This window comes from Oncorhynchus masou, chromosome 23 (genome assembly GCF_036934945.1).
Source record: "Oncorhynchus masou masou isolate Uvic2021 chromosome 23, UVic_Omas_1.1, whole genome shotgun sequence".
Classification (NCBI taxonomy): Eukaryota; Metazoa; Chordata; class Actinopteri; order Salmoniformes; family Salmonidae; genus Oncorhynchus; species Oncorhynchus masou.
This window is the reverse complement of record NC_088234.1, coordinates 22,078,219-22,102,364: the sequence shown is the minus strand read 5'-3', so window position 1 is coordinate 22,102,364 and position 24,146 is coordinate 22,078,219. Positions and strand designations below refer to the sequence as shown.

The window sequence follows — 24,146 nt, the reverse complement described above, 5'->3', positions numbered from 1 at the left end:
TTTGTTTGGTTTTAAATTCTTATTGATTACTCTGTTTTTTTTTTTGTATCATAGGGCACAACTGTAAAAGAGACTGTCTCAGCTTGTTCACCTGTTTAAATAAAGGTTCATAAAAACTAAAAACGTTCTACATAAAAAAAAAGAATTCTAGCTACCCTTGGCATCAATGAATACACGCCCCGGTTGTCATACTATCTTAGATATGATGGTAGGGAAATTTGAATTTAAAATTGAGCTTCAATCAATCCCATACTCTGTAATGAGTATGTCAGATTATTCGAGTGTACCTACTTGTAGAAAGCACAGTAATAAATAAAAATATCATCCTGATATTCATCATAATTTCACTGAACCCACACTAACTGTACTCAACAAGGTTTATCGCGTTACATTGCCAACACCTCTATTTGTGTAAAACGAAACTCTACCGAGGCCAACTTCCATTGTAGGTGTTTTAGGCTGCCTGCCGTCACATCCCGAAACAGAACAACCGTTGATCCCTGTGTTGCAACTTCTCTCTTCTCAGGCGTTATAGTTAATACGTATAAAAAGGTAAGATTACAAATTACATGTATCTGTAAAGCTAGTTGCCAATTTCTAAAAACACATACCATCTTCAACTAATAGCACATTGCGGTTAAAAACCGTCCTCTTTTGGTTTCAGTCTCTTCAATATTCCATTGTAGACGTTCATTGCGATAATGGATCTTGTATGTTAAACTAACATTACTAATTTGGCTATTTGATTTAATCGAATGATGTGTGTTTATACTTTCCCCACCAATAAGAAACCAGAACTACTCTGAATTAGTGATGAAGAGAAACATGAATGGTTAATTAGAAAATAAGTCTTCATGGTTGCAAATATTATTTCAAAAACATGGAAGATTCGACAAGATACACTATATAATTGAAATATCAGGGTTTTGTTTTTCAATAGTCTTTCGTTTTCGTGTGTATTTATGTATACCGTATATGTAAACGTCAATATATAATTATTTCCTCTTGCTATTGCAAATAGTGTCTTGTAACCCGATCTGGCCTGGGCATCCTGAAGATTCACGAAACTATAATAATTCAATCAATCAAAAGTAAGGTTCAATTAATATATCTGTCAGAAAACAATGATTACTTTGCATAGCCTATCATTTCATATAATTGTTATATGCATGTGGTGGGTCAGTTATCTATCTAGCAAGGTGACTGAACGGTATTGGCTGTAAAATGTGTTAGTATAAGGAAGGGAATGTATGATTTTACGTCATAGAAAAGTTGGTACTGCAGGCATATCAGAAAATCATCCTACAGATAGAGCAATCATGATGATTTTCAAAGTGAATCTTTGATATTATTCAATATTAATCTTCAACATTATTTGATACAGGCACAGGTCATTGTTTGCAGCAACAACAAAACTTTTGGGGGAAATGTTACATGTATACTGAATAGAAAAAGTGTTGGTCCCATGTTTAATGAACTGAAAGAAAAGATCCCCGAAATGTTTCATACACAAAATGCTTATTTCTCTAAAATGTTGTGCACACATTAGTTTGCATCCCTGTTAGTGAGCATTTCTCCTTTGCCAAGATAATCCATCCACCTGAAAGCTGTGGCATATCAAGAAGCTGATTAAACATCATGATCATTACACAGGTGCACCTTGTACTGGGGACAATTAAAGGCTACTCTAAAATGTGCAGTTTTGTCACACAGCACAATGCCACAGTTGTCTTAGGTTTTGAGGGAGCGTGAAATTGGCATGCTGACTGCAGGCATGTCCACCAGAGCTGTTTCCAGATAATTTCATGTTCATTTCTCTACCATATGCCGTCATCATAGAGAATTTGGCAGTATGTCCAACAAGTCTCACAACCGCAGACCACATGTAACCATGGCAGCCTAGGACCTCCACATACGGCTTCTTCACCTGCGGGATTGTCTGAGACCAGCCACCCAGACAGCTGATGGAAATGTGGGTTTACACAACTGAAGAATTTCTGCACAAACTGTCATAAACGTCTCAGGGAAGCTCATCTGCATGCTCTTCGTCCTGACCAGGATCTTGACCTGACTGCAGTTTGGCGTTGTAACCAACTTCAGTATGCAATTGCTCACCTTCAATTTCCACTGCCATGTTGGTGAAGTGTGCTCTTCACGGATGAACGTCAGTTTCAACTGTGCCAGGCAGATGGCAGACCACGTGCATGGCGACATGTGGGCCAGCGCTTTGCTGATGTCAACGTTGTGAACAGAGTGCCCCAGGATGGGGGTGGAGTTATGGGCAGGCATAAGACATGTATCGATGTGTACGACAGCGAGTTCCAGTTCCTGCTTATATCCAGTTACTTCGCACAGCCTCTGAAGAGAATTGGGGCAACATTCCACAGGCCACAATCAACAGCCTGATCAACTCTATGTGAAGGAGATGTGTCTTGATCCATGAGGCAAATAGTGGTCACACCAGATACGGACAGTTTTTTTTACCCACGCCTTTACCTTTTTCAAATATGTATTCCCAGTTACGTGAAATCTGTAGATTAGGGCCTAATTCATTTATTTCAATTGACTGATTTCCTTATTTGAACTGTAACTCAGTAAAATCGTAGAAATTGTTGCGTGTTGCGTTTATATTTTTGTTCAGTGTAACTACTTCCTTTCATGGGTTTAAAACCTCTTTTCAGACCGATGCATTTCTCTCCCCACTAAATGTAATTTCTCCCCCCCCCCTTCTTCCTTCCTTCCCTCCCTAACTTCCTTCCTTTCTTTATACCTTCTCTTCCTCCCTCCTTCCCTTTCTCCCTACCTCCTTCTTTCTCCTTGGGTGTGGTGTAGCCATGGCTGTCCACCAGCAGCAGATCACCACTGTAACAACCACCCAGAGGTCGGGGGAATGGAGCACAGGACTGTGTGACTGCTGCTCTGACATGGGCACCTGTAAGTCATCATAGAGTCACTAACCTAATATGCTCATCTCAAAACGCAGAATGAAATCTAGATTTATGTTTTTATTTTGTAATGTATATATATTGTTTTGTTATTTCTTTCCTCGGGCTCTTCTTTCCGAGTATATATTTGTTATATATTTAAATTAAAATCAGTCAGTCGTGACTAGAGACTAGTTCGAATAATCTTGCACTTCATATACTTTGATTTACTGAGAGAATACTGTACCAACAACCAGACATATACCTGATACCCCCTGGCCCCAGGGAACCGACCTCCCCAGGGAAATCAGCTAACTTCCTGCATTTGAAACACATTTTGACATGGTGCAGAGAGAAACGTGTGCAGTTTTATAATGCTATTCTACACGTATTGTCCTGAGGCTAAGAGAAAATGTTGCAGTTTTAAAGCTACATTTCCTGCAAATCTATACTTGTTGCCATGTGTGTGTGTGTGTGGGGGGGGGGGTGTTCAGTTTTATAGCTCATCTCTTACTTTGCAAATCTTACATGGGATGGGAGGGTCTAGGAGAAACAACCTCACTGGATAATGAAACACAGGAAGCTCGAACCAAATGTGTGACGTCACATTCCAGTAACACAGTGGGGGCTGTGTTACTGGAATGTCAATAAACTGGTGAAATCAGACCCTTAAACGTTACAGGGTGGGATAGGGTTGGTTTTATCAGGACATTTTACATCAACATCCACAGTGAACAGGAGAGAAAGCTGAATTATTTTGATGCCATCCCTGCCCATCCATTATCATATATATATTAGTCGGCTTCCTTAAAAATAAAGATTTGATCTGTGGTTGTTGAGAGCTCTCTAGAGACTGAAGGAGAGGGGCAGAGGGAGGAAGTTAGGATAAATGATCGACGGAGAGAAGGAAGAAAGATCGGGAGAGGAGAAATATGTGTTGAAAATGAGTTAATTTACATACATTTGTTTATAGTTTTACCTCTATTTTCACTCTATGACCAAACATTGTTTCATGACATTCTAATCTGTTGTATATGAACTATCAAGTGTCACATACTACAGTCGTGGCCAAAAGTTTTGAGAATGACATAAATATTATTTTTCACAAATTCTGCTGCCTCAGTTTAAATGATGGCAATTTGCCTTTACTCCAGAATGTTATGAATAGTGATCAGATTAATTGCAATTAATTGCAAAGTTCCTCTTTTCCATGCAAATGAACTGAATCCCCCAAAAATAATTTCCACTGCATCTCAGCCCTGCCACAAAAGGACCAGCTGACATCATGTCAGTGAATCTCTCGTTAACATAGGTGTGAGTGTTGAGGAGGACAAGGCTGGAGATCACTCTGCCATGTTGATTGAGTTCGAATAACAGACTGGAAGCTTCAAAAGGAGGGTGGTGCTTGGAATCGTTGTTCTTCCTCTGTCAACCATGGTTACCTGCAAGGAAACACGTGCCATCATCATTGCTTTGCACAAAAGGGCTTCACAGCCAAGAATATTGCTGCCAGTAAAAATGCATCTAAATCAACCATTTATCAGATCATCAAGAACTTCAAGGAGAGCGGTTCAATTGTTGTGAAGAAGGCTTTAGGGAGCCCAAGAAAGTCCAGCAAGCGCCAGGACCGTCCCCTAAGGTTGATTCCGCCGCGGGATCGGGGCACCACCAGTACAGAGCTTGCTAAAGAATGCCAGCAGGCAGGTGTGAGTGCATCTGCACGCACAGTGAGTCGAAGACTTTTGGGGCGTGGCCTGGTGTCAAGAAGGGCAGCAAAGAAGCCAATTCTCTCCAGGAAAAACATCAGGGACAGACTGATATTGTTATGTACTTGAGTGAAGACCCAAAAGCGGTTTTAACAGAAAACAGAGTTCTTTAATGAAAAACAGGAATGGCATAAATCCTCTTCCAACGTTGTCAATGGAACAAAAAGAACGTTAGTATAGTGCAGGATGCACCTGCCAGGCAGACTCCGACAGGATAGGACAAGGTGGAAGCAAACGAGACGACAGCTTGCTTCTGGCATGAAAAACACAAACAAGAATCAGACACTGAAAGTAGCAGGAACAGAGAGAGAAATAGAGACCTAATCAGAGGGGAAAGAGAGAACAGGTGGGAAAGAGTGAATGAGCTAGTTAGGGAGATGTAGAACAGCTGAAGAAGGAGAGACAGAGAAGGTAACCTAAAAAGACCAGCAGAGAAAGACAGAGTGAAGAGAAAGGACAGGAACAGACATAATAAGACATGACAGTACCCCCCACTCACCGAGCGCCTCCTGGCGCACTCGAGGAGGAAACCTGGCGGCAACGGAGGAAATCATCGATCAGCGAACGGTCCAGCACGTCCCGAGAGGGAACCCAACTCCTCTCCTCAGGACCGTACCCCTCCCAATCCACTAGGTACTGATGACCACGGCCCCGAGGGCGCATGTCCAAAATCTTACGAACCCTGTAGATAGGTGCGCCCTCGACAAGGATGGGGGGGGACGAGCGGGGGCGCGAAGAACGGGCTTAACACAGGAGACATGGAAGACCGGGTGAACGTGACGAAGATAGCGCGGGAGAAGAAGTCGCACTGCGACAGGATTAATGACCTGAGAAATACGGAACGGACCAATGAACCGCGGGGCCAACTTGCGAGAAGCTGTCTTAAGGGGAAGGTTCTGAGTGGAGAGCCATACTCTCTGACCGCAACAATATCTAGGACTCTTGGTCCTACGCTTATTAGCGGCCCTCACAGTCTGCGCCCTATTACGGCAAAGTGCCGACCTGACCCCCTTCCAGGTGCGCTCGCAACGCTGGACAAAAGCCTGAGCGGAGGGGACGCAGGACTCGGCGAGCTGAGATGAGAACAGCGGAGGCTGGTACCCGAGGCTACTCTGAAAAGGAGATAGACCGGTAGCAGACGAAGGAAGCGAGTTGTGGGCGTACTCTGCCCAGGGAGCTGTTCTGACCAAGACGCAGGGTTACGAAAAGAAAGACTGCGTAAAATGCGACCAACAGTCTGATTGGCCCGTTCGGCTTGACCGTTAGACTGGGGATGAAAGCCGGACGAGAGACTGACGGAAGCCCCAATCAAACGGCAAAACTCCCTCCAAAATTGAGACGTGAACTGCGGGCCTCTGTCGGAAACGACGTCAGACGGAAGGCCATGAATTCGGAAAACATTCTCGATAATGATCTGAGCCGTCTCCTTAGCAGAAGAGAGCTTAGCGAGAGGAATGAAATGAGCCGCCTTAGAGAATCTATCGACAACCGTAAGAATAACTGTCTTCCCCGCTGATGAAGGCAGTCCGGTGATAAAATCTAAAGCGATGTGAGACCACGGTCGAGAGGGAATGGGAAGCGGTCTGAGACGGCCGGCAGGAGGAGAGTTCCCAGATTTAGTCTGCGCGCAGACCGAACAAGCGGCGACAAATCGACGCGCGTCACGTTCCCGAGTGGGCCACCAGAAACGCTGGCGAATGGAAGCGAGCGTACCCGAACGCCGGGGTGGCCGGCTAACTTGGCAGAGTGGGCCCACTGAAGAACGGCCGGACGAGTAGGAACGGGAACGAACAGAAGGTTCCTAGGGCAAGCTCGCGGCGACGGAGTGTGAGCGAGTGCTTGCTTTACCTGCCTCTCAATTCCCCAGACAGTCAACCCGACAACACGCCCCTCAGGGAGAATCCCCTCGGGGTCGGTGGAGACCTCAGAAGAACTGAAGAGACGAGATAAAGCATCAGGCTTGGTGTTTTTGAGCCCGGACGATAAGAAATAACAAACTCGAAACGAGCGAAAAACAGAGCCCAACGAGCCTGACGCGCATTAAGTCGTTTGGCTGAACGGATGTACTCAAGGTTCCTATGGTCAGTCCAAACGACAAAGGAACGGTCGCCCCCTCCAACCACTGTCGCCATTCGCCTAGGGCTAAGCGGATGGCGAGCAGTTCGCGATTACCAACATCATAGTTACGTTCTGACGGCGATAAGCGATGAGAGAAAACGCGCAAGGATGGACCTTGCCGTCAGAGAGAGAGCGCTGAGAAAGAATGGCTCCCACGCCCACCTCTGACGCGTCAACCTCAACAACAAACTGACTAGAGATGTCAGGTGTAACAAGAATAGGTGCGGATGTAAAACGATTCTTAAGAAGATCAAAAGCTCCCTGGGCGGAAACGGACCACTTAAAGCACGTCTTAACAGAAGTAAGGGCTGTGAGGGGAGCTGCCACCTGACCGAAATTACGGATGAAACGACGATAGAAATTAGCGAAGCCCAGAAAGCGCTGCAGCTCGACGCGTGACTTAGGAACGGGCCAATCAATGACAGCCTGGACCTTAGCGGGATCCATCTTAATGCCCTCAGCGGAAATAACGGAACCGAGAAAAGGGACAGAGGCGGCATGAAAAGTGCACTTCTCAGCCTTCACATAAAGACAGTTCTCCAAAAGGCGCTGGAGGACGCGTCGCACGTGCTGAACATGAATCGAGAGAGACGGTGAAAAAATCAGGATATCGTCCATGTAAACGAAAACAAAAATGTTCAGCATGTCTCTCAGGACGTCGTTAACTAGTGCCTGAAAGACAGCTGGAGCGTTAACGAGGCCGAAAGGAAGAACCCGGTATTCAAAGTGACCTAACGGAGTGTTAAACGCCGTCTTCCACTCGTCCCCCTCCCTGATGCGCACGAGATGGTAGGCGTTACGAAGGTCCAATTTGGTGAAAAACCTGGCTCCCTGCAGGATCTCGAAGGCCGAAGACATAAGAGGAAGCGGATAACGATTCTTAACTGTTATGTCATTCAGCCCTCGATAATCCACGCATGGGCGCAGGGACCCGTCCTTCTTCTGAAAAAAAAACCCCGCTCCGGCGGGAGAGGAGGAGGAGACTATGGTACCGGCGTCGAGCGAAACAGACAAATAATCCTCGAGAGCCTTACGTTCGGGAGCCGACAGAGAGTATAATCTACCCCGGGGGAGTAGTTCCCGGAAGGAGATCAATACTACAGTCATACGACCGGTGTGGAGGGAGAGAAGTGGCCTTGGAACGACTGAACACCGTGCGCAGATCGTGATACTCCTCCGGCACCCCTGTCAAATCGCCAGGCTCCTCCTGTGAAGAAGAGACAGAGGAAACAGGAGGGATAGCAGACATTAAACAGGTCACATGACAAGAAACATTCCAGGATAGGATAGTATTACTAGACCAATTAATAGAAGGGTTATGGCGCACTAGCCAGGGATGACCCAAAACAACAGGTGTAAAAGGTGAACGAAAAATTAAAAAAGAAATGGTTTCGCTATGATTACCAGAGACAGTGAGGGTTAAAGGCAGCGTCTCACGCTGAATCTTGGGGAGAGAACTACCATCTAAAGCGAACAAGGCCGTGGGCTCCCCTAACTGTCTGAGAGGAATGTCATGTTCCCGAGCCCAGGTCTCGTCCATAAAACAGCCCTCCGCCCCAGAGTCTATCAAGGCACTGCAGGAAGCAGATGAACCGGGCCAGCGGAGATGGACCGGAAAGGTAGTGCGTGATCCAGAAGGAGAGGCCTGAGTAGTTGCGCTCACCAGTAGCCCTCCTCTTACTGATGAGCTCTGGCCTTTACTGGACATGAGGTGACAAAATGACCAGCGGAGCCGCAGTAGAGACAGAGGCGATTGGTGATTCTCCGTTCCTTCTCCTTGGCCGAGATGCGGATACCCCCAGCTGCATAGGCTCAGCATCCGAGCCGGCGGAGGAGGGTGGCAGTGATGCGGCAGGTGGCAGTGATGTGGAGAGGGGAGCAACGGAGAACGCGAACTCCTTTCCACGAGCTCGGCGACGAAGATCAAACCGTCGCTCTATGCGAATAGCGAGAGCTATTAAGGAGTCCAGACTGGAAGGAACCTCCCGGGAGAGGATCTCATCCTTAACCTCGACGAGGAGACCCTCCAGAAAACGAGCGAGCAAAGCCGGCTCGTTCCAGTCACTAGAGGCAGCGAGAGTGCGAAACTCAATAGAATAATCCGTTATGGATCGATTCCCCTGACATAGGGAAGACAGGGCCCTGGAAGCCTCCTCCCCAAAAACAGAACGGTCAAAAACCCGTATCATCTCCTCCTTAAAGTCCTGATACTGGTTAATACACTCAGCCCTCGCCTCCCAGATTGCCGTGCCCCACTCACGCGCCCGTCCGGTAAGGAGAGAAATGACGTAGGCGATGCGGGCTGCGCTCCTGGAGTAAGTGTTGGGCTGGAGAGAGAACACCACATCACACTGAGTGAGGAATGAGCGGCACTCAGTGGGCTCCCCAGAGTAACACGGCGGGTTGTTGATCCTGGGCTCCGGAGACTCGGAAACCCTGGAAGTGGGCGGTGGATCGAGGTGGAGTTGGTGAACCTGTCTTGTAAGGTCGGAGACTTGGACGGCCAGGGTCTCAACGGCATGTCGAGCAGCAGACAATTCCTCCTCGTGTCTGCCTAGCATCGCTCCCTGGATCTCGACGGCGGAGTGAAAAGGGTCCGGAGCCGCTGGGTCCATTCTTGGTCTGATTCTTCTGTTATGTACTTGAGTGAAGACCCAAAAGCGGTTTTAACAGAAAACAGAGTTCTTTAATGAAAAACAGGAATGGCATAAATCCTCTTCCAACGTTGTCAATGGAACAAAAAGAACGTTAGTATAGTGCAGGATGCACCTGCCAAGCAGACTCCGACAGGATAGGACAAGGTGGAAGCAAACGAGACGACAGCTTGCTTCTGGCATGAAAAACACAAACAAGAATCAGACACTGAAAGTAGCAGGAACAGAGAGAGAAATAGAGACCTAATCAGAGGGGAAAGAGAGAACAGGTGGGAAAGAGTGAATGAGCTAGTTAGGGGAGATGTAGAACAGCTGAAGAAGGAGAGACAGAGAAGGTAACCTAAAAAGACCAGCAGAGAGAGACAGAGTGAAGAGAAAGGACAGGAACAGACATAATAAGACATGACAGATATTCTGCAAAAGGAACAGGGATTGGACTTCTGAGACTGGGGTAAATTCATCTTTGATGAATCCCCTTTCCGATTGTTTGGGACACCCGGAAAAAAAGCAACTTGTCTGGAGAAGACAAGGTGAGCGCAGTCCTGTGTCATGCCAACAGTAAAGCATCCTGAGACCATTCATGTATGGGGTAGCTTCTCAGTCAAGGTAGTGGGCTCACTCACAACTTTGTCTAAGAACACAGCCATGAATAAAGAATGGTACCAACACATCCTCCGAGAGCAACTTCTCCCAACCATCCAGGAACAGTTTGGTGATGAACAATGCATTTTCCAGCATGATGGAGCACCTTGCCATAAGGCAAAAGTGATAACTAAGTGGCTCAGGGAACAAAATATCAATATTTTGGGTCCATGGCCAGGAAACTCCCCAGACCTTAATCCCATTGAGAACTTGTGGTCAATCCTCAAGAGGCGGGTGGAAAAACAAAACCCCACAAATTCTGACAAACTCCAAGCATTGATTGGAAGAATGCAAGAATGGGCTGCCATCAGTCAGGATGTGGCCCAGAAGTGAATTGACAGCATGTCAAGGCGGATTGCAGAGGTCTTGAAAAGAAGGGTCAACACGGCAAATATTGACTCTTTGCATCAACGTCAAGTAATTGTCAATAAAAGCCTTTGTCACTTATGAAATGCTTGTATTTATACTTCAGTATTCCATAGTAACAATTAGACAAAATATCTAAAGACACTGAATCAGCAAACTTTGTGGAAGTTAATATTTGTGTCATTCTCAAAACGTTTGGCCACGACTGTACGTTGACCTTCAATTGTGTGTGTGTGTTTCCCAGGTTGCTGTGCCTTGTGGTGCTTCCCCTGTTTTCAGTGTCAGACGGCCTCCCACTTCGGCTGGTGTCTCTGCATGCCCCTCCTGGACCCATGTGCCTTTATGGCTGTCTCCTGCTGCATGCGCTCCTCCATGAGAGAACGCTACGGCATCCAGGTAGGAGCCCTGCGAGAGGGTGGGAGTGCCGATGGGGGAGAGCAGGGAGGGTGAGGTGAGAGTGGAAAAAGGGAGGGGGTAGGTGGGTGGTGGTATCCACAGCACCCACATCTGTTGCCATCCACAGCATTTCTTACTTTCCCATCTGAGGGGATATGGTTTTGGAAACTACCAGATGTTTGAGGTGTGAACAAATAACGTTGGTGCACTTCCCCCCACCCCTCCCCACCACCCCTTTAAACCCACCCCTCAATGCTGTTGTTCTTAGTGTCGTTATTGCCTTGATTACCCTTTAAATATAACACTGAATATGGAATTAAACTCAACCTTTTCTCTCTCCTTCTCCCCTGAACTTGTGCTACACCCACTATTCTTCTCTCCACCTCTGTCCTCATCCCCTTTTAACTCTGTCCTGTTGACATGTTCTTGTCCTCTGCTTTCATTTTCTATCCATCTCCCCTTCCCTCTTCCCCCTCTCAGGGTTCGACGTGTGGAGACGTCGCATTGGTGTGTTGCTGCTACGTCTGTACCTGGTGCCAGATGGCTCGTGAGGTTAAGACTCAGACCACATCAGGCCCCCAACAGGTTCACGTGGTCACCCAACAAGTTCGCATGGCTTAGGACCCCAAAATGAGGGTAGGGAATAGATGGCAAAGTCTCGAAGGGTCTTAACTGCTGAGCAAGTGCTTTACTAACTTTTTGTTCCTTATATTGTGTAAAGGTTAAGGATCGGGCTTACAGTTTGGGTTTGTGATTGAAAAATTACACAATTTCATAATTTCTAGCATAGCCAAATAGTGATGGCCATATCAAGATAGAATACCATTCCAGTTTATAGCAACGATATGTTGAATGTACTGCATACTTCAGATGTGACTGCAGGAGAGACATTTTATACCATTTACTCATCTCATAGTAACCATTGAATGTTAATCTCAGGCTTTAAAGGTCCAGTCCAGTCAAAAACGTGATTTGTATGTGTTTTATATATATTTCCACACTATGAAGTTGGAATAATACTGTGAAATTGTGAAAATTATAATAATGCTCTTTTAGTGTAAGAGCTGTGTAAAAAGACTGCCTGAAATGTCCCCCTGTGTTGGTAGGTAGGAGTTTTGGCCTTCCATGTTGACATCACCAGGCTATAAATGAGTTAGTGGACCAATAAGAAAGAGAGTTCCAAACCTCTCTGCCAATAACAGCAAATTGTCAGTTTTCCCCTCCTCACTTAAACCACACCCAGACAGTCCTAACAAAATCATTGCCTGAGAAATTGCTCTTTGCTAAGAAGCTATTTTTGTACATTTTTACCATTTGAATTGAAAACAATCACAGTAAGGTACTTAATTGTTACCCAGAAATGATTTGATGTTGAAATAAAAATGGCTGCATTGGACCTTTAAACATTTCTTTTACAGTTTAACATGTAGGCTACTTGCCTTTCTTGCACACTTTCACTTGTCGTGTATTACTATCCCTGACTTTGCTGATAGTTGCTCTACTAAGAAAAAGTTTGGTCTATTATGACTATTTGGTTGTGTTACCTCGCTACCTAAAGATGAGTACCTTAGATAAGTGTAAAATGACTAAATGTACTGTTGTAAATGTAAAATGCTTGAACCATGATTCAAACGGCAACAGCAATTTAAAATTGAATGTTATATATAAATGATAGTGTATGCCATTTAGCAGACATGCGTGCATAAATGTAACATACCAGTGGTCCCGGGAAACAAACCCGTTACCCTGGTAGCGCCATCCTCTACCAACTGAGCTACAGACGGAACACTGTTTTCTCTGTTGCTTTGTCCTTGATTTCACCTGCTTGTTCAATAAGTGTTTTTAAATAAAGCATTTACACGTCTTACCTTTACAAAGTTGTTCAAATGAGTATTGGTGATCCTTTTGTGTGTGTGCGTGTGTGCGCGTGTGTGTGTGTGTGTTACCGTCAACAGTGTCCCACAAGATGTTCAGTACATTTATGACATTTATCTGTGACTGAATTCCAAAAGCAGTATATAGTGAATGACTTACCTGTTTCCATTTTTGAAAAAGTTAAAGATTAACATAAGTTAATGTGCAGTTAAGTTGAACTCCGTGAGAATGTTAAAAAAAAGGAAAGGAAAAAACAGAAAGAAGATTTCCAGATAAACGTTTTATTTCAACGGTTTCAATCAAGACAATACTATATGTTTGCCCTCAGTCTTCTTTGCTCTCTCCATCCATTGTCTTGGAAGTGCAGCACTGGCACAGCAGAGAGCTACACACACACAAGCATTGAGTATCAGATCACAGAACATGGTGCATGCAACAGTCGTACCAATAGGTAACACACACAGACACACACTAACTCCTACCTGTTGGGTGTCAGCACGGTAGAGGCAGAGCGGACCAGAGTTCCTACTGCTCCCAGCCCCTCCAATTGAAGCCCCACTTTACCGAACACAGCAACTGCCTGCCGAGTCCTGACACACACACACACACACACACACACACACACACACACACACACACACACACACACACACACACACACACACACACACACACACACACACACACAGTCACACAGTCACACACACACACACACATGCTCTTACTAACACACCTCACCCCAGAGCCCATTTCTGCTACTCGCTATTACTCCTACTATTACTTGTTATTGTTGACTTGACTCTTCATTGTTATTATTGATAATTGATTAATGTACTTCTTTGTTGAGGGCGCGAACACGTAAGCATTTCACTGCACATTTTATACATGCTATTAACTGTGATTGTGACGAATAAATGTGATTTGATTTTAGCCAAATGTTTCACCAAACAAGCCTTTTGTTATCAGCATCATATTCAGCGACCACCATTTCATTTGGTTGCATAAAGAAACACTAATAAAATAATGATAAGACTTGAGGAAATGTGGTTGTTTTCTTTTAGCTACCAGTCCTCTGCGATGGTTCAGAGATGATGATAATAATCGAAAGGGGCAAATAGGAACAGACTCGTCTCAAAATGTCTGCTGACTTCTCTTTCTTCCTTCGAGGCCTCAGGTGACCGCTATTAACCATTCCGTTCCCTCGCTTTCCTTCCCTTTGCTCGCTCCTCCACTCTCTTTCTCACAAGGTATGTCTCCCTTTCTTTCTCTCTGCCCCCCCCCCCCCCACTCACATCTCAGTGACGTTGCTGGATTGCTGTCTGATAGCCTCCAGCTGTGTGCCGACGTCACTCTGCTTCTGTCTGTCCTGTCTGTCTCTCTGCCAGTGGGACACCAGGGTACCCATGTCCTTCTGGAAGGCCCTCAGCACCCCCAGGGTCTCCCGGTGCTCCTGGCGCCCCTCCTCATAGGCCGCGCGCAGGTGCTCTACGTCCATCCTATAGGGGGTTAGAGGTTAGGGGGGAGAAGGCCACATACTGTAAATCAATATTTTTCATGAAACTGGTGTTTTTTTTGTTTGCTGAATATGGTGAAAGGAAATGTAAATGTGCATCTGTGTCTGTTTGATTCTGTATGTAATGAAAAGCGCTGCATAAAATACATCTATTAGTGTTATTATTATTCTTATTATTATTATGATTGGCTGCCTGCATCTATACTGCCAGTACCTCAGGTCAGTGATGGCGTGGAGGGCTGCTGCCCTCTCCTTCCCCCGCTGGGCACAGCTGGTCAGGGTGGCGGTTCCAGGGCTTGTGGTCCTGGGGCAGCAGTGGCCCTGGGTCAGGGTGGCATTGGCCTCGGTCAGGCAAGTCTCGGATGGGCGGCGCGCCACGGAACGGTGAGCCAGGCAGTGGTGGTGTGTACACTGGGACAGGTTGGAGGGCACCTGGTTCACCTGGGAGGTGGAAAGGATCTTGGTGGGGGCGTCTGCCAGCAAGAGAGGGTTGGCGGAGTGGAAGAGGGAGTGAGAGGGCGAGTGAGGGGGGCGGTGGTGGGTGGTGGAGAGGAGGTGGTGGGTGGTCGGTATTGGGGTTGGGTCCAGGGCTTCGTTGCTCTGAGCCTCCACCAGGCGTTTCAGAAGAGTCCGCAGTGTTTCCTGAAAATAACGTACAAACCTGAAAATCTAGTATAGAATGAATTCATTTAGCACCAGCAGAAAAACTTCTGTTAAAGGAGCATTCCATGTACAATATACTGTATCTATTTGGAATTTGTCTCCAGCATAGCATATTTAGCAAAGCTATCAACGCTAGAACATCTTATCCCTCTTCACATTTGCCATGGTCTCCCTCTCTCTCTCTTTCGCTCCTCCCTTTTCCACCTCCTTCTTTCACCTGGACTGTGACCACACTGCGATGAATTAGCTCCATCTTCCATTTGACACTGTCGCTCTCTCTCTCCACTCCCCTGCACTCCTCCTATGAGAAAGGGAGGGAAGGAAGTTAATTATTATTTGCATCCGGGAAAGACCTGGCAAGATGCCAGCATTACGAGCTGACAGAGTAGTTAGTAGAGAACAAACATCTCCACACACATCTGTGTTCACTGCAGCCGTATTCATGTCAATATCAAAGATTTTCTGGGTAAGAATTAAGTACCTTACATTGATTGTTTAATTAAAATCGTCGAAAGGAAACAAAAATAGATTCTTATCAAAAAGCTATTTCTCAAGATAGGACTGTCTGGGAGTGGCCTGAGTGAGGGACCTAATTGGAGGAGCCTAATTGGTGGGAAATGTAACCTGAAAACGAACAATTATTGTCAGAGAGGAGGGCAAACTCTTTATTGGTCTATTAACTTATATTGTCTGGCGATGGTGTCAGCCGGTCCACAAACCCCACCTGTGCAAACAAGCTGAAATTTCAGTCTTTTCAAACAGAAAGAAACCCCAATACTACTTGAATCCAACCCACAGTTTTAGTTGCTTTCTGTCTGTTACTCACCTCTAGTTCATACAGACAGTGGGTGATCTCAGAGGGCACTAGCCTCTTGGGTAAACTATGGAATTCCTGCAGGGACAAAAGCCAAAGAAAATACAGAAACAAACAAGACAGACGTTTCTTATAATGCTGCAGAATCTAAAGCCAGGGGAACCACAATAGTATTCAAAGCCTTGCCACATGTTTTTCATTTCCTGGGTGGTGGATTTAACCACACTTCCTGAGTGGTGGATGTAACCATTGCAAATATAAAAACACAATAGCTTCAACATCGAAATAGCTCATTCAAACAACCTTAATGATAATAGTGGGTTTTCTTTTCAGTTTTTAAGTACTTTTACAAGGGACTCATTGAATAACATTGAATGGGAATAACTTGTGTAACTCTCACTCCATCCTCCACCAATATGTACCATCCACCTGTCTCCCAATATGTTAAAGCAAACAACCCCAAACATCAGTTCTACACTGCCTGACCTGTAGGTACTTTGATGGGCTCTCAGTTGAAGTCCCCTCCACATCATGTCTCTTTTTCCTTTTCTCTTTACTTGCTTTGAGGTTTACCACCATTAACCCTTCCTCCTCCTCTTCCTCATCGATGGACTCAAGGGACCCCGAATCCTCATCATCCTCAGGGTGCAACTCGCTGGCGCCGTCCCTGGCGTCCTGCCAGTTCTCCTCGTGCTCCGTGCCCAAACTCTTTTTTCCGTCGCTGCACTTCCCCTCCCCGCCTGCAGGCAGCGCTATGGCCTCCAGGGAAAGCCGGCTGCTGTGGGAGCTCCTGGGGTTCAGGGTGGTGTCACTGGTAGGCTGGAGCTCCACTCTAGAGTCTGATAGGAAAGGGGAAAGGTAGTCTATTATGTTTCATGGGCCAAATCTGGTTTTGAACAAAAGCCTCCACACACTGTGGTTCTTCGGGACTAGAGTTGTCCACCTTGATTTAAACTTCCAATAATGTCCAAATCTCAAATGGCACCCTATTACTTTAGTAGTGCACTACTTTGAAGACAAGAGGCTCTGGTCAGTAGTGCACTATATTGGGAAAATTATGTCATGGTTTGAGATGACATGGGTTAAAGTGTAAACCATGGTGGACAACTTTGATTCTGATGAGTTGGAGTACACAGCATGTGGGGAACTGGAAAATACTAGCAGAAACATGACAAGGCTAAAAGCAATTGCATGCACGCACGCGCACACACACACACACACACACACACACACACACACACACACACACACACACACACACACACACACACACACACACACACACACACACACACACACACACACACACACAAATGGACATGCCACCCTGGGTCCTCTCCAAATACTACCGCTTCACCATCGAGAACATCCAGACTGGTTGCATTACGGCCCAGTACCATGATTTAAACCACATGGAACCTTGCACATGACTGACATGAAAAGATGTTTGCTGGCACCTAATTTTGTATTTTTTATTTTTATCACGGATAATTACAAAAATTACTCTGATCATAAACGTATCCAGAAAATTGCACATATCCGTTATGATACTCGTTTTGTCTGACTACTCGGCACACCCCTAATAAGGTCTGATACCAACAGGCTCATCTCTGCTACAAGCCATTTGATGAAAACTTGAACTGGACTGACCACCTGCTCTGATTCTCTATACCTTAGCGCAGATGCATTCGCTCATGCACACTCCCACACAGACCTCAGGGTTCTCCCCAAAGAATATGAGAAATAGTGCTGAGCGGGTCAACGTTTTTTTCACCCGCTCCCGCACACGCAATTGCTAATAACCCATCTTCAACCGCCTGACTATATGTGATAAAGTGAAAATCTGAAGCCCGCACCCGACTCTAACCCGCAAAATATAGAAAATTAGCTGTAGGCTACAGCCAGAGACAGTGGAATTGCTCACCAGAAGAATGTCATAAATGGTAGAACGAATGCCCTAAAGCAGGGGTGTCAAACTCAATAAGCACACAGGCCATATTGAAAAAACACATATAGCCTATTACGTAGCCTATTAAAAAAACATGCATTATAACTGCCACAAAAACTGGCCGAAAATATAGCCCTTTATAATGTCCACTTACAGTGCTTTTGGCAAGTTTTCAGACCCCTTGACCTTTTCCACATTTTATGACATTACGGCCTTATTCTAAAATGGATTAAATAAAACAATTTCCTCTACACACAATACCCCATAATGACAAAGTGAAAACAGTTTTGACATTTTTGTTAATGTATTAAAAATAAAAAACAGACATGCTTTATTTATGCCTTAAGTATTCAGACCCTTTGCTATGTGACTCGAAATTGAGCTCAGGTCTATCCTTTTCCATTGATCATCCTTGAGATGTTTCTACAACTTCATTGGAGTCCACCTGTGGTAAATTCCCTGATTGGACATGATTTGGAAAGGCACACACCTGTCTATATAAGGTCCCACACTTGACTGTGCATGTCAGAGGAAAAACCAAGCCATGAAGTCGAAGGAATTGTCCATAGAGCTCCGAGACAGGATTGTGTTAAGGCACAGATCTGGGGAAGGGTACCAATACATTTCTGCATTATTGAAGGTTCCTAAGAACACAGTGGCCTCCATCATTCTTAAATAGAAGAAGTTTGAAACCACCAAGACTTTTCCTAGAGCTGGCCGCCCGGCAAAACTGAGCAATTGGGGGCCTTGGTCAGGGTGGTGACCAAGAACTCGATGGTCACTCTGACAGGGCTCTAGAGTTCCTCTGTGGAGATGGGAGAACCTTCCAGAAGAACAACCATCTCTACAGCACTTTATGGTAGAGTGGCCAGACGAAATCATACATGCAATGAGAAAAAAGATTTTCTGGTCTGAGGAAACTCTTTGGCCTGAATACCGAGCATCGCGTCTGGAGGAAACCTGGCACCATCCCTACGTTGACATAGGCGACATGGGCAGACGCCCAGGACGGCAACATGCCAGGGGCGGCACATTTTTCTAAAGACTGCAGGTATTGGCAGTTACAGCTGTTAAAAAAAATGCTAAAATCTCTTGAGTCCAAATAGGGACAGTGCCCCGCTACAGGCCTCCCACCAGCCATACTCAGCAGCACCAACTTGTTAAAAAAAATTCAGAGTCTTATTAAGATTGATAAATACTGCACAATTTAAACAATTGCCCCCCAATCCCCCCTCCCACAAAACACACACTCTATTATACCTATGCTAAAATATTTAATATTCATATTCTTATCTTTTATCATTTCTTGTTGTTGTTGCATCGAGAAGCATTATCCCGCACATATGACTAATGAAACTTGAAACACACAAATGCTCAAGGTCTTTGAACTTCAGTGCACTTCTAGAAATTATTAAACCCTTTCCTCACCTTTTTCCTGTATCAATTGGGTGTGTTCTATCTTTCACTTTCTTTTCTCATGAAATTAGTAAGTGTTTAGAGAAGGTGGGGGAGGGAAAGTGAGACAGAGACAGAGACAGAGAGAGAGAGAGAGAGAGAAAGAGAGATATAAATGACTGAATAATTTTTCTGTAAGAAATGCCAGACAGAAAGGGAGTGTCCCATAAAGTTACACATGAGATTTTAAGGTGAAATGAGAAGTGTGTGTAAGAAACTGGGCATCCATCCACAGAAAGAAGTAAAGAAGAGAAAGAGACCCCAGGACGAGTAGCATCGTAATAAAATAAAAATAAAAATACAGAGAGAGAGAGAGAGAGAGAGAAAGAGAGAGAGAAAGAGAGAAAGAGAGAGAGAGCGAGAGAGAGAAAGAGAGCAAAAGAGAGAAAGAGAGAGAAAAAGAGAGAGAGAGAGAAAAAGAGAGAAAGAGAGAGAGAGAGAGAGAGAGAGACAGAAAGAGAGAGAGAGAGGGAGAGAGAGAGAGAGACAGAGAAGAGAGAGAGAGAGAGAGAGAGAGAGAGTGAGAGAGAGATAGAAAGAGAGAGAGAGAGAGAGAGAGAGAGAGAGAAGAGAGAGAGAGAGAGAGAGAGAGAGAGAGAGAGAGAAAGAGAGAGAGAAAGAGAGAGAGAGAGAGAGAGAAAGAGAGAAAGAGAGAAAGAGAGAGAGAGCGAAAGAGAGCGAAAGAGAGAAAGAGAGAGAGAGAGAGAAAAAGAGAGAAAGAGAGAGAGAGAGAGAGCCAGAAAGAGAGAGAGAGAGAGGGAGGGAGAGACAGAGACAGAAAGAGAGAGAGAGAGAGAGAGAGAGAGAGAGAGAGAGAGAGAGAGAGAGAGAGAGAGAGAGAATAGAAATCAATGGCTGTGGTTGGTCCATACCTGAGTGTAGCGATAGCACCCCCTCCAGGCTGTCCAGGGAAAGTGCACTGTGTGCTGAATGCGGGTGCGCATTGGTGAGCAGGTCCGTGGAGGCGAAAGAGCGGCGGATTCCTAAACTCAAATGGTGTGACTGAATTTGACCAATTCTGATTTACACACACAACAGACAGCACAGAGAGAGGGAGAGGGATTGAAACATTTTCACATGCAAGGAATCATTAAAAAAGGCATCTCGGATTTGCTATCAGTCATCTTCCAAGTGCGCTTGATGGAGATCACAGATTATCCGAATATTATTGGACCTAGCTATAAAATAAACATTCTTACCGAAGAGATGGTGGTAATTTATGGTCTGGAAAGCGTATCTCTTGAGCACCTGTCGATAGAGCCTTGTCGCTGGCCTGTCTCAACTCCCGAGACATATAGATGGTGGTGCATTTGGATTGGTCCGACATTCTCTTTTCCTAAATTCTCCGAAAATACTCAGAGGATAGAGAGGAAAAGGAAACCGGATCTACACATCTATATGATCAGCCTTTGAATGTAACTGTAACCAGCCATTCTAGAATTACAAGACAGAGAACTTCACTATGTGATGTCATAATGTAACTTCGATGCAAACGTGAGCTCACCAAAAAATAGAACTATGCAACAATACATCACGTAGCCTAAATACATTTTGTCAGATTAAAACAATTACAAAAAATGACCACTAGATGGCAATGTTGCATAAATCAAGAACCAAAGAAAAATTACAAAAGCCACATTTTGTCCTTCTAATAAACTATTCGTTATAAGTGATTGGTTGACTCTAACACATATAAACCATATCATTATGTATAAAATATTCTCAAACATGCACTAAAAACATTCCAGCATGTCAGTGTTTTCCTCCCAATTTATAATTGCAGCAAGTGACTGCAGACATTATCATTTTGCTTGTCATCAGTAGGCCTATCACAAGTGTTTGTGCGTCGCACTTGTGATATCAGAGCTGCATGTGTACATACCATCCGTTTCCTGTGTGTGCTGTCCAAGGTGCTGCAGTCAGGAGTATGGTTAACCATCAAGGTGAGCTGAGATGTCAAGCAGAGTTGAGCTCACTGCTCTCATCCTGTGTAAAAGGTTAAATAATTTACATCTTAGTCATTTAGCAGACCCTCTTATCCAGAGTGACTTGGGCAAAGTGCCTTGCTCAAGGGCACATCAACAGATTTTTCACCTAGTCCGTGATTTGAACCAGCAACCCTTTAGGTTACTGACCCAACTTATCTCAACTGCCAGGCTTACCTGCCACCCTTATCTGAGAACAGCCTATAGAACCAGATCCCAAGGTAATTTAGTTTTTTAACTAGTCAAATTAGGCTATTGGATGTCGGATAATGCAGATTTTATTTTCAAATGAGTCACTCAGAATGTCCTGATGTACACCCCCCCCCCCACACACACACACTTATTTTTTTTATCTTCATCACCGAAACAGGAAGTTTAACGACTGCAGAGTGTTTTCTCATTTACTCCTCTCGAGACAGTCTCACAGTCACTTAGCCCAGAGTGTTGCAGATAGGACATTAGAGCTATGGAGGTCTTCATGGAGGCAGCTGCCTACCTTGAGTCACAGCATATTCCAGGCAAGTACATTTATGTGTTTTGTGTGTGTGTGCATGCCTCTGTCTGTCTGTCTGTCTGTCTGTCTGTCTGTCTGTCTGTCTGTCTGTGTGTGTGTGTGTATGAATGTTATCTTTCTATGTAAATTATGTGTGTTTGTACTGTATCTTAGTGGAGCCAAGTCCTGATCGACTGCAGGAGGATGTGTTCCCAGAGGAGGATTTGTTCTCCCCCCACCAGACAGACAGCATGGACCTGCCCGACACCCCTGTGAGTCTGTGCACTACGGCGCCTCCGTCTCCTAACCCAAATCCAAATAGTCTTCTTCTCTTATAAATGCACACACTCACACACACTTACAGCAGAGTGTTTTCTCTCTCAGGTCCTGCGTACCCCTGTAGAGATGCTGGATAGGAGGCTCATGGTGCTGAGAACTATCCTGGACAGTGAGAGGATCTACCTCAACGAGCTGGAGACACTGCTGATGGTAACACACACACACACAGACACACACTGACATCTCTAAGTCTCTCTCTAACACACACACTGCTCAGGGCTCAGGGGGCTTTGGTGTGTTTACTAGTTTGTAAGTTTGGTGTGTTTGTAGTCTAAGTGTTTGTACGTGTATTTTAAGTGAAAGTGCATGTGGTTATGAATTGTGCCACAGTTTACATTTTGGCACTCTTTATGTTGACTCGTCTTAGTAATTTTGACTAAAATATAATTAAGTCTTTTGGCCATTTAAGTAATGATTTAGTCTACTTATTGTCAAAATTACAAAAACACTGGACCATTTTAGTAAACTAAATGCCCTTTAATTTTTGTCAAATTTTTGTCACTTTACATTTGTATTGCCACATTAACCTATCACAGGAGGTTGGTGGCACCTTAATTGGGGAGGACGGTCTCATGGTCATGGCTGGAGCGAAATCAGTGGAATGCTATCAAATACATACATATGGCATCCACGTTTTTGATGCCATTCCATTATCTCTGTTCCTGTAAGGGATCTCTTCCTCCTCTTCTGAGGAGGAGTAGCGAGAAGGATCGGAGGACCAAAACGCAGCGTTGTAAGTGTCCATAATTTAATGAAGCAAAATGAACACTGAACAAAAACCAATAAACAACAAACGAACAGTCCCGTAAGGTGAATGACAAACACTAAACAGGAAATAAACACCCACGAAACCCAGGTGTAAAAAGGCTACCTAAGTATGATTCTCAATCAGAGACAACTAACGACACCTGCCACTGATTGAGAACAATACTAGGCCGAACACAAAAACCAACATAGAAAGACAAACATAGACTGCCCACCCCAACTCACGCCCTGACCATACTAAAAGAAAGACAAAACAAAGGAACTAAGGTCAGAACGTGACAGTTCCAGGCATTTTATCAGCTGTCCTCCCCTCAGCAACCTCCACTGTAACCTATAGTAAACATATATCACTGACTTCCATGTGCACAAACATACATAGCCTTGTCCTACCAACATATTTTTATGCATAACATCCGATTCTCTTCCCAACAGCAAAAATATGACTAATATATAAAATCATTTATAAAAATGATCTGCCCAAATTCCTACATACAGTGCCAGTCAGAAGTTTGGACAAACCTAATCACCTACGCAGGGTTTTTCTTTATTTTTACAATTTTCTACATTGTAGAAAAACTATGAAATGAAACATATGGAATCATGTAGTAACCAAAAAAGTGTTAAACAAATCTAAATATATTTTATATTTAAGATTCTTCAAAGTAGAAACCCTTTGCCTTGATGACAGCTTTGCACACTCTTGGCATTCTCTCATCCAGCAACACCTGGAATGCTTTTCCAACAGTCTTGATGGAGTTCACACATATGCTGGTTGCTTTTCCTTCACTCTGCGGTCCAACACATCCCAAACCATCTCAATTGGGTTGAGGTCGGGTGATTGTGGAGGCCAGGTCATCTGATGCAGCACTCCATCACTGGTCAAATAGGTGTGTTGGGTCATTTTCCTGTTGAAAAACAAATGATAGTCTCACTAAGCGCAAACCAGATGGGATGGCGAAAGCTGTGGTAGCCATGCTGGTTAAATGTGCCTTAAATTCTAAATTTGGACTCATCAGACCAAAGGACAGATTTCCACTGGTCTAATGTCCATTGTTCATGTTTCTTGGCCCAAGCAAGTCTCTTCCTTACTGGTGTCCTTTAGTAGTGGTTTCTTTGTTGCAATTCGACCATGAAGGCCTGATTCATGCAGTCTCCTCTGATGTTGAGATGTGTCTGTTACTTTAACTCTGTGAAGCATTTATTTGGGCTGCAATTTCTGAGGCTGGTAACTCTAATAAACTTATCCTCTACAACAGAGGTGGGTCTTCCTTCCTCTGGGTCTTCCTTTCCTGTGGCGGTCCTCATGAGAGACAGTTTCATCATAGCTCTTGGTGGTTTATGCGACTGCACTTGAAGAAACTTTAAAAGTTCTTGAACTTTTCCGGATTGACTGACCTTCATGTATAACGTGAACATCTAGCAACCCAAAG

At 44.7% G+C, this 24,146-nt stretch overlaps 3 protein-coding genes across 5 annotated transcripts in view; 2 read left to right on the top strand and 1 right to left on the bottom strand.

Moving 5' to 3' along the window:
* Window positions 1–425: 425 nt before the first annotated feature.
* Window positions 426–12,743, top strand: LOC135510583 (placenta-specific gene 8 protein-like). 2 transcript variants are annotated; one of them, XM_064931607.1, is made up of 5 exons: window positions 426–552; window positions 1,022–1,091; window positions 2,833–2,934; window positions 10,715–10,866; window positions 11,347–12,743. In XM_064931607.1, exons 3-5 carry the CDS (start codon window positions 2,835–2,837, stop codon window positions 11,485–11,487), a joined length of 393 nt encoding a protein of 130 aa, XP_064787679.1. In that variant the 5' UTR covers window positions 426–552; window positions 1,022–1,091; window positions 2,833–2,834; the 3' UTR covers window positions 11,488–12,743. The 2 variants fall into 2 exon arrangements, with proteins under 2 accessions (XP_064787679.1, XP_064787678.1); XM_064931606.1 differs by lacking the exon at window positions 1,022–1,091 and having other exon boundaries at window positions 428–552.
* A 258-nt stretch (window positions 12,744–13,001) lies between these two features.
* On the bottom strand, window positions 13,002–20,461 carry LOC135510086 (uncharacterized). Its single transcript, XM_064930879.1, has 9 exons — window positions 20,334–20,461; window positions 20,007–20,152; window positions 16,218–16,570; window positions 15,744–15,809; window positions 15,135–15,218; window positions 14,469–14,896; window positions 14,034–14,237; window positions 13,224–13,331; window positions 13,002–13,126 (listed from the first exon to the last, which is right to left on the bottom strand). Exons 1-9 carry the CDS (start codon window positions 20,459–20,461, stop codon window positions 13,066–13,068), a joined length of 1,578 nt encoding a protein of 525 aa, XP_064786951.1. The 3' UTR covers window positions 13,002–13,065.
* Window positions 20,462–21,518: 1,057 nt separating this feature from the next.
* LOC135510582 (active breakpoint cluster region-related protein-like) overlaps window positions 21,519–24,146 on the top strand; it is a 24,651-nt gene continuing 22,023 nt past the window's right edge. Inside the window, exons 1-3 of one of the 2 annotated variants that reach the window (XM_064931602.1) lie at window positions 21,519–21,637; window positions 21,787–21,884; window positions 21,997–22,101. In XM_064931602.1, the coding sequence (XP_064787674.1) occupies window positions 21,586–21,637; window positions 21,787–21,884; window positions 21,997–22,101 (255 nt within the window). In that variant the 5' untranslated portion in view covers window positions 21,519–21,585. Of the gene's footprint in view, window positions 21,638–21,786; window positions 21,885–21,996; window positions 22,102–23,465; window positions 23,604–24,146 lie in introns of those variants that run through there. The other variant, XM_064931604.1, reaches the window with a different exon arrangement.

Bases quoted from the DNA above. Each gene is read 5' to 3' on its own strand.
- LOC135510583 (XM_064931607.1), top strand. From the start codon at position 2,835: ATGGCTGTCCACCAGCAGCAGATCACCACTGTAACAACCACCCAGAGG. The intron at 2,935-10,714 runs GTAAGTCATCAT...TGTGTTTCCCAG, and splicing joins CTGCTCTGACATGGGCACCT to GTTGCTGTGCCTTGTGGTGC. The intron at 10,867-11,346 runs GTAGGAGCCCTG...TCCCCCTCTCAG, and splicing joins GAGAACGCTACGGCATCCAG to GGTTCGACGTGTGGAGACGT.
- LOC135510086 (XM_064930879.1), bottom strand. From the start codon at position 20,461: ATGTCGGACCAATCCAAATGCACCACCATCTATATGTCTCGGGAGTTG. The intron at 14,238-14,468 runs GTACTGGCAGTA...AACCCCCTATAG, and splicing joins CACGCCATCACTGACCTGAG to GATGGACGTAGAGCACCTGC. The intron at 13,127-13,223 runs GTAGGAGTTAGT...GTGTGTGTGTAG, and splicing joins ACCGTGCTGACACCCAACAG to CTCTCTGCTGTGCCAGTGCT.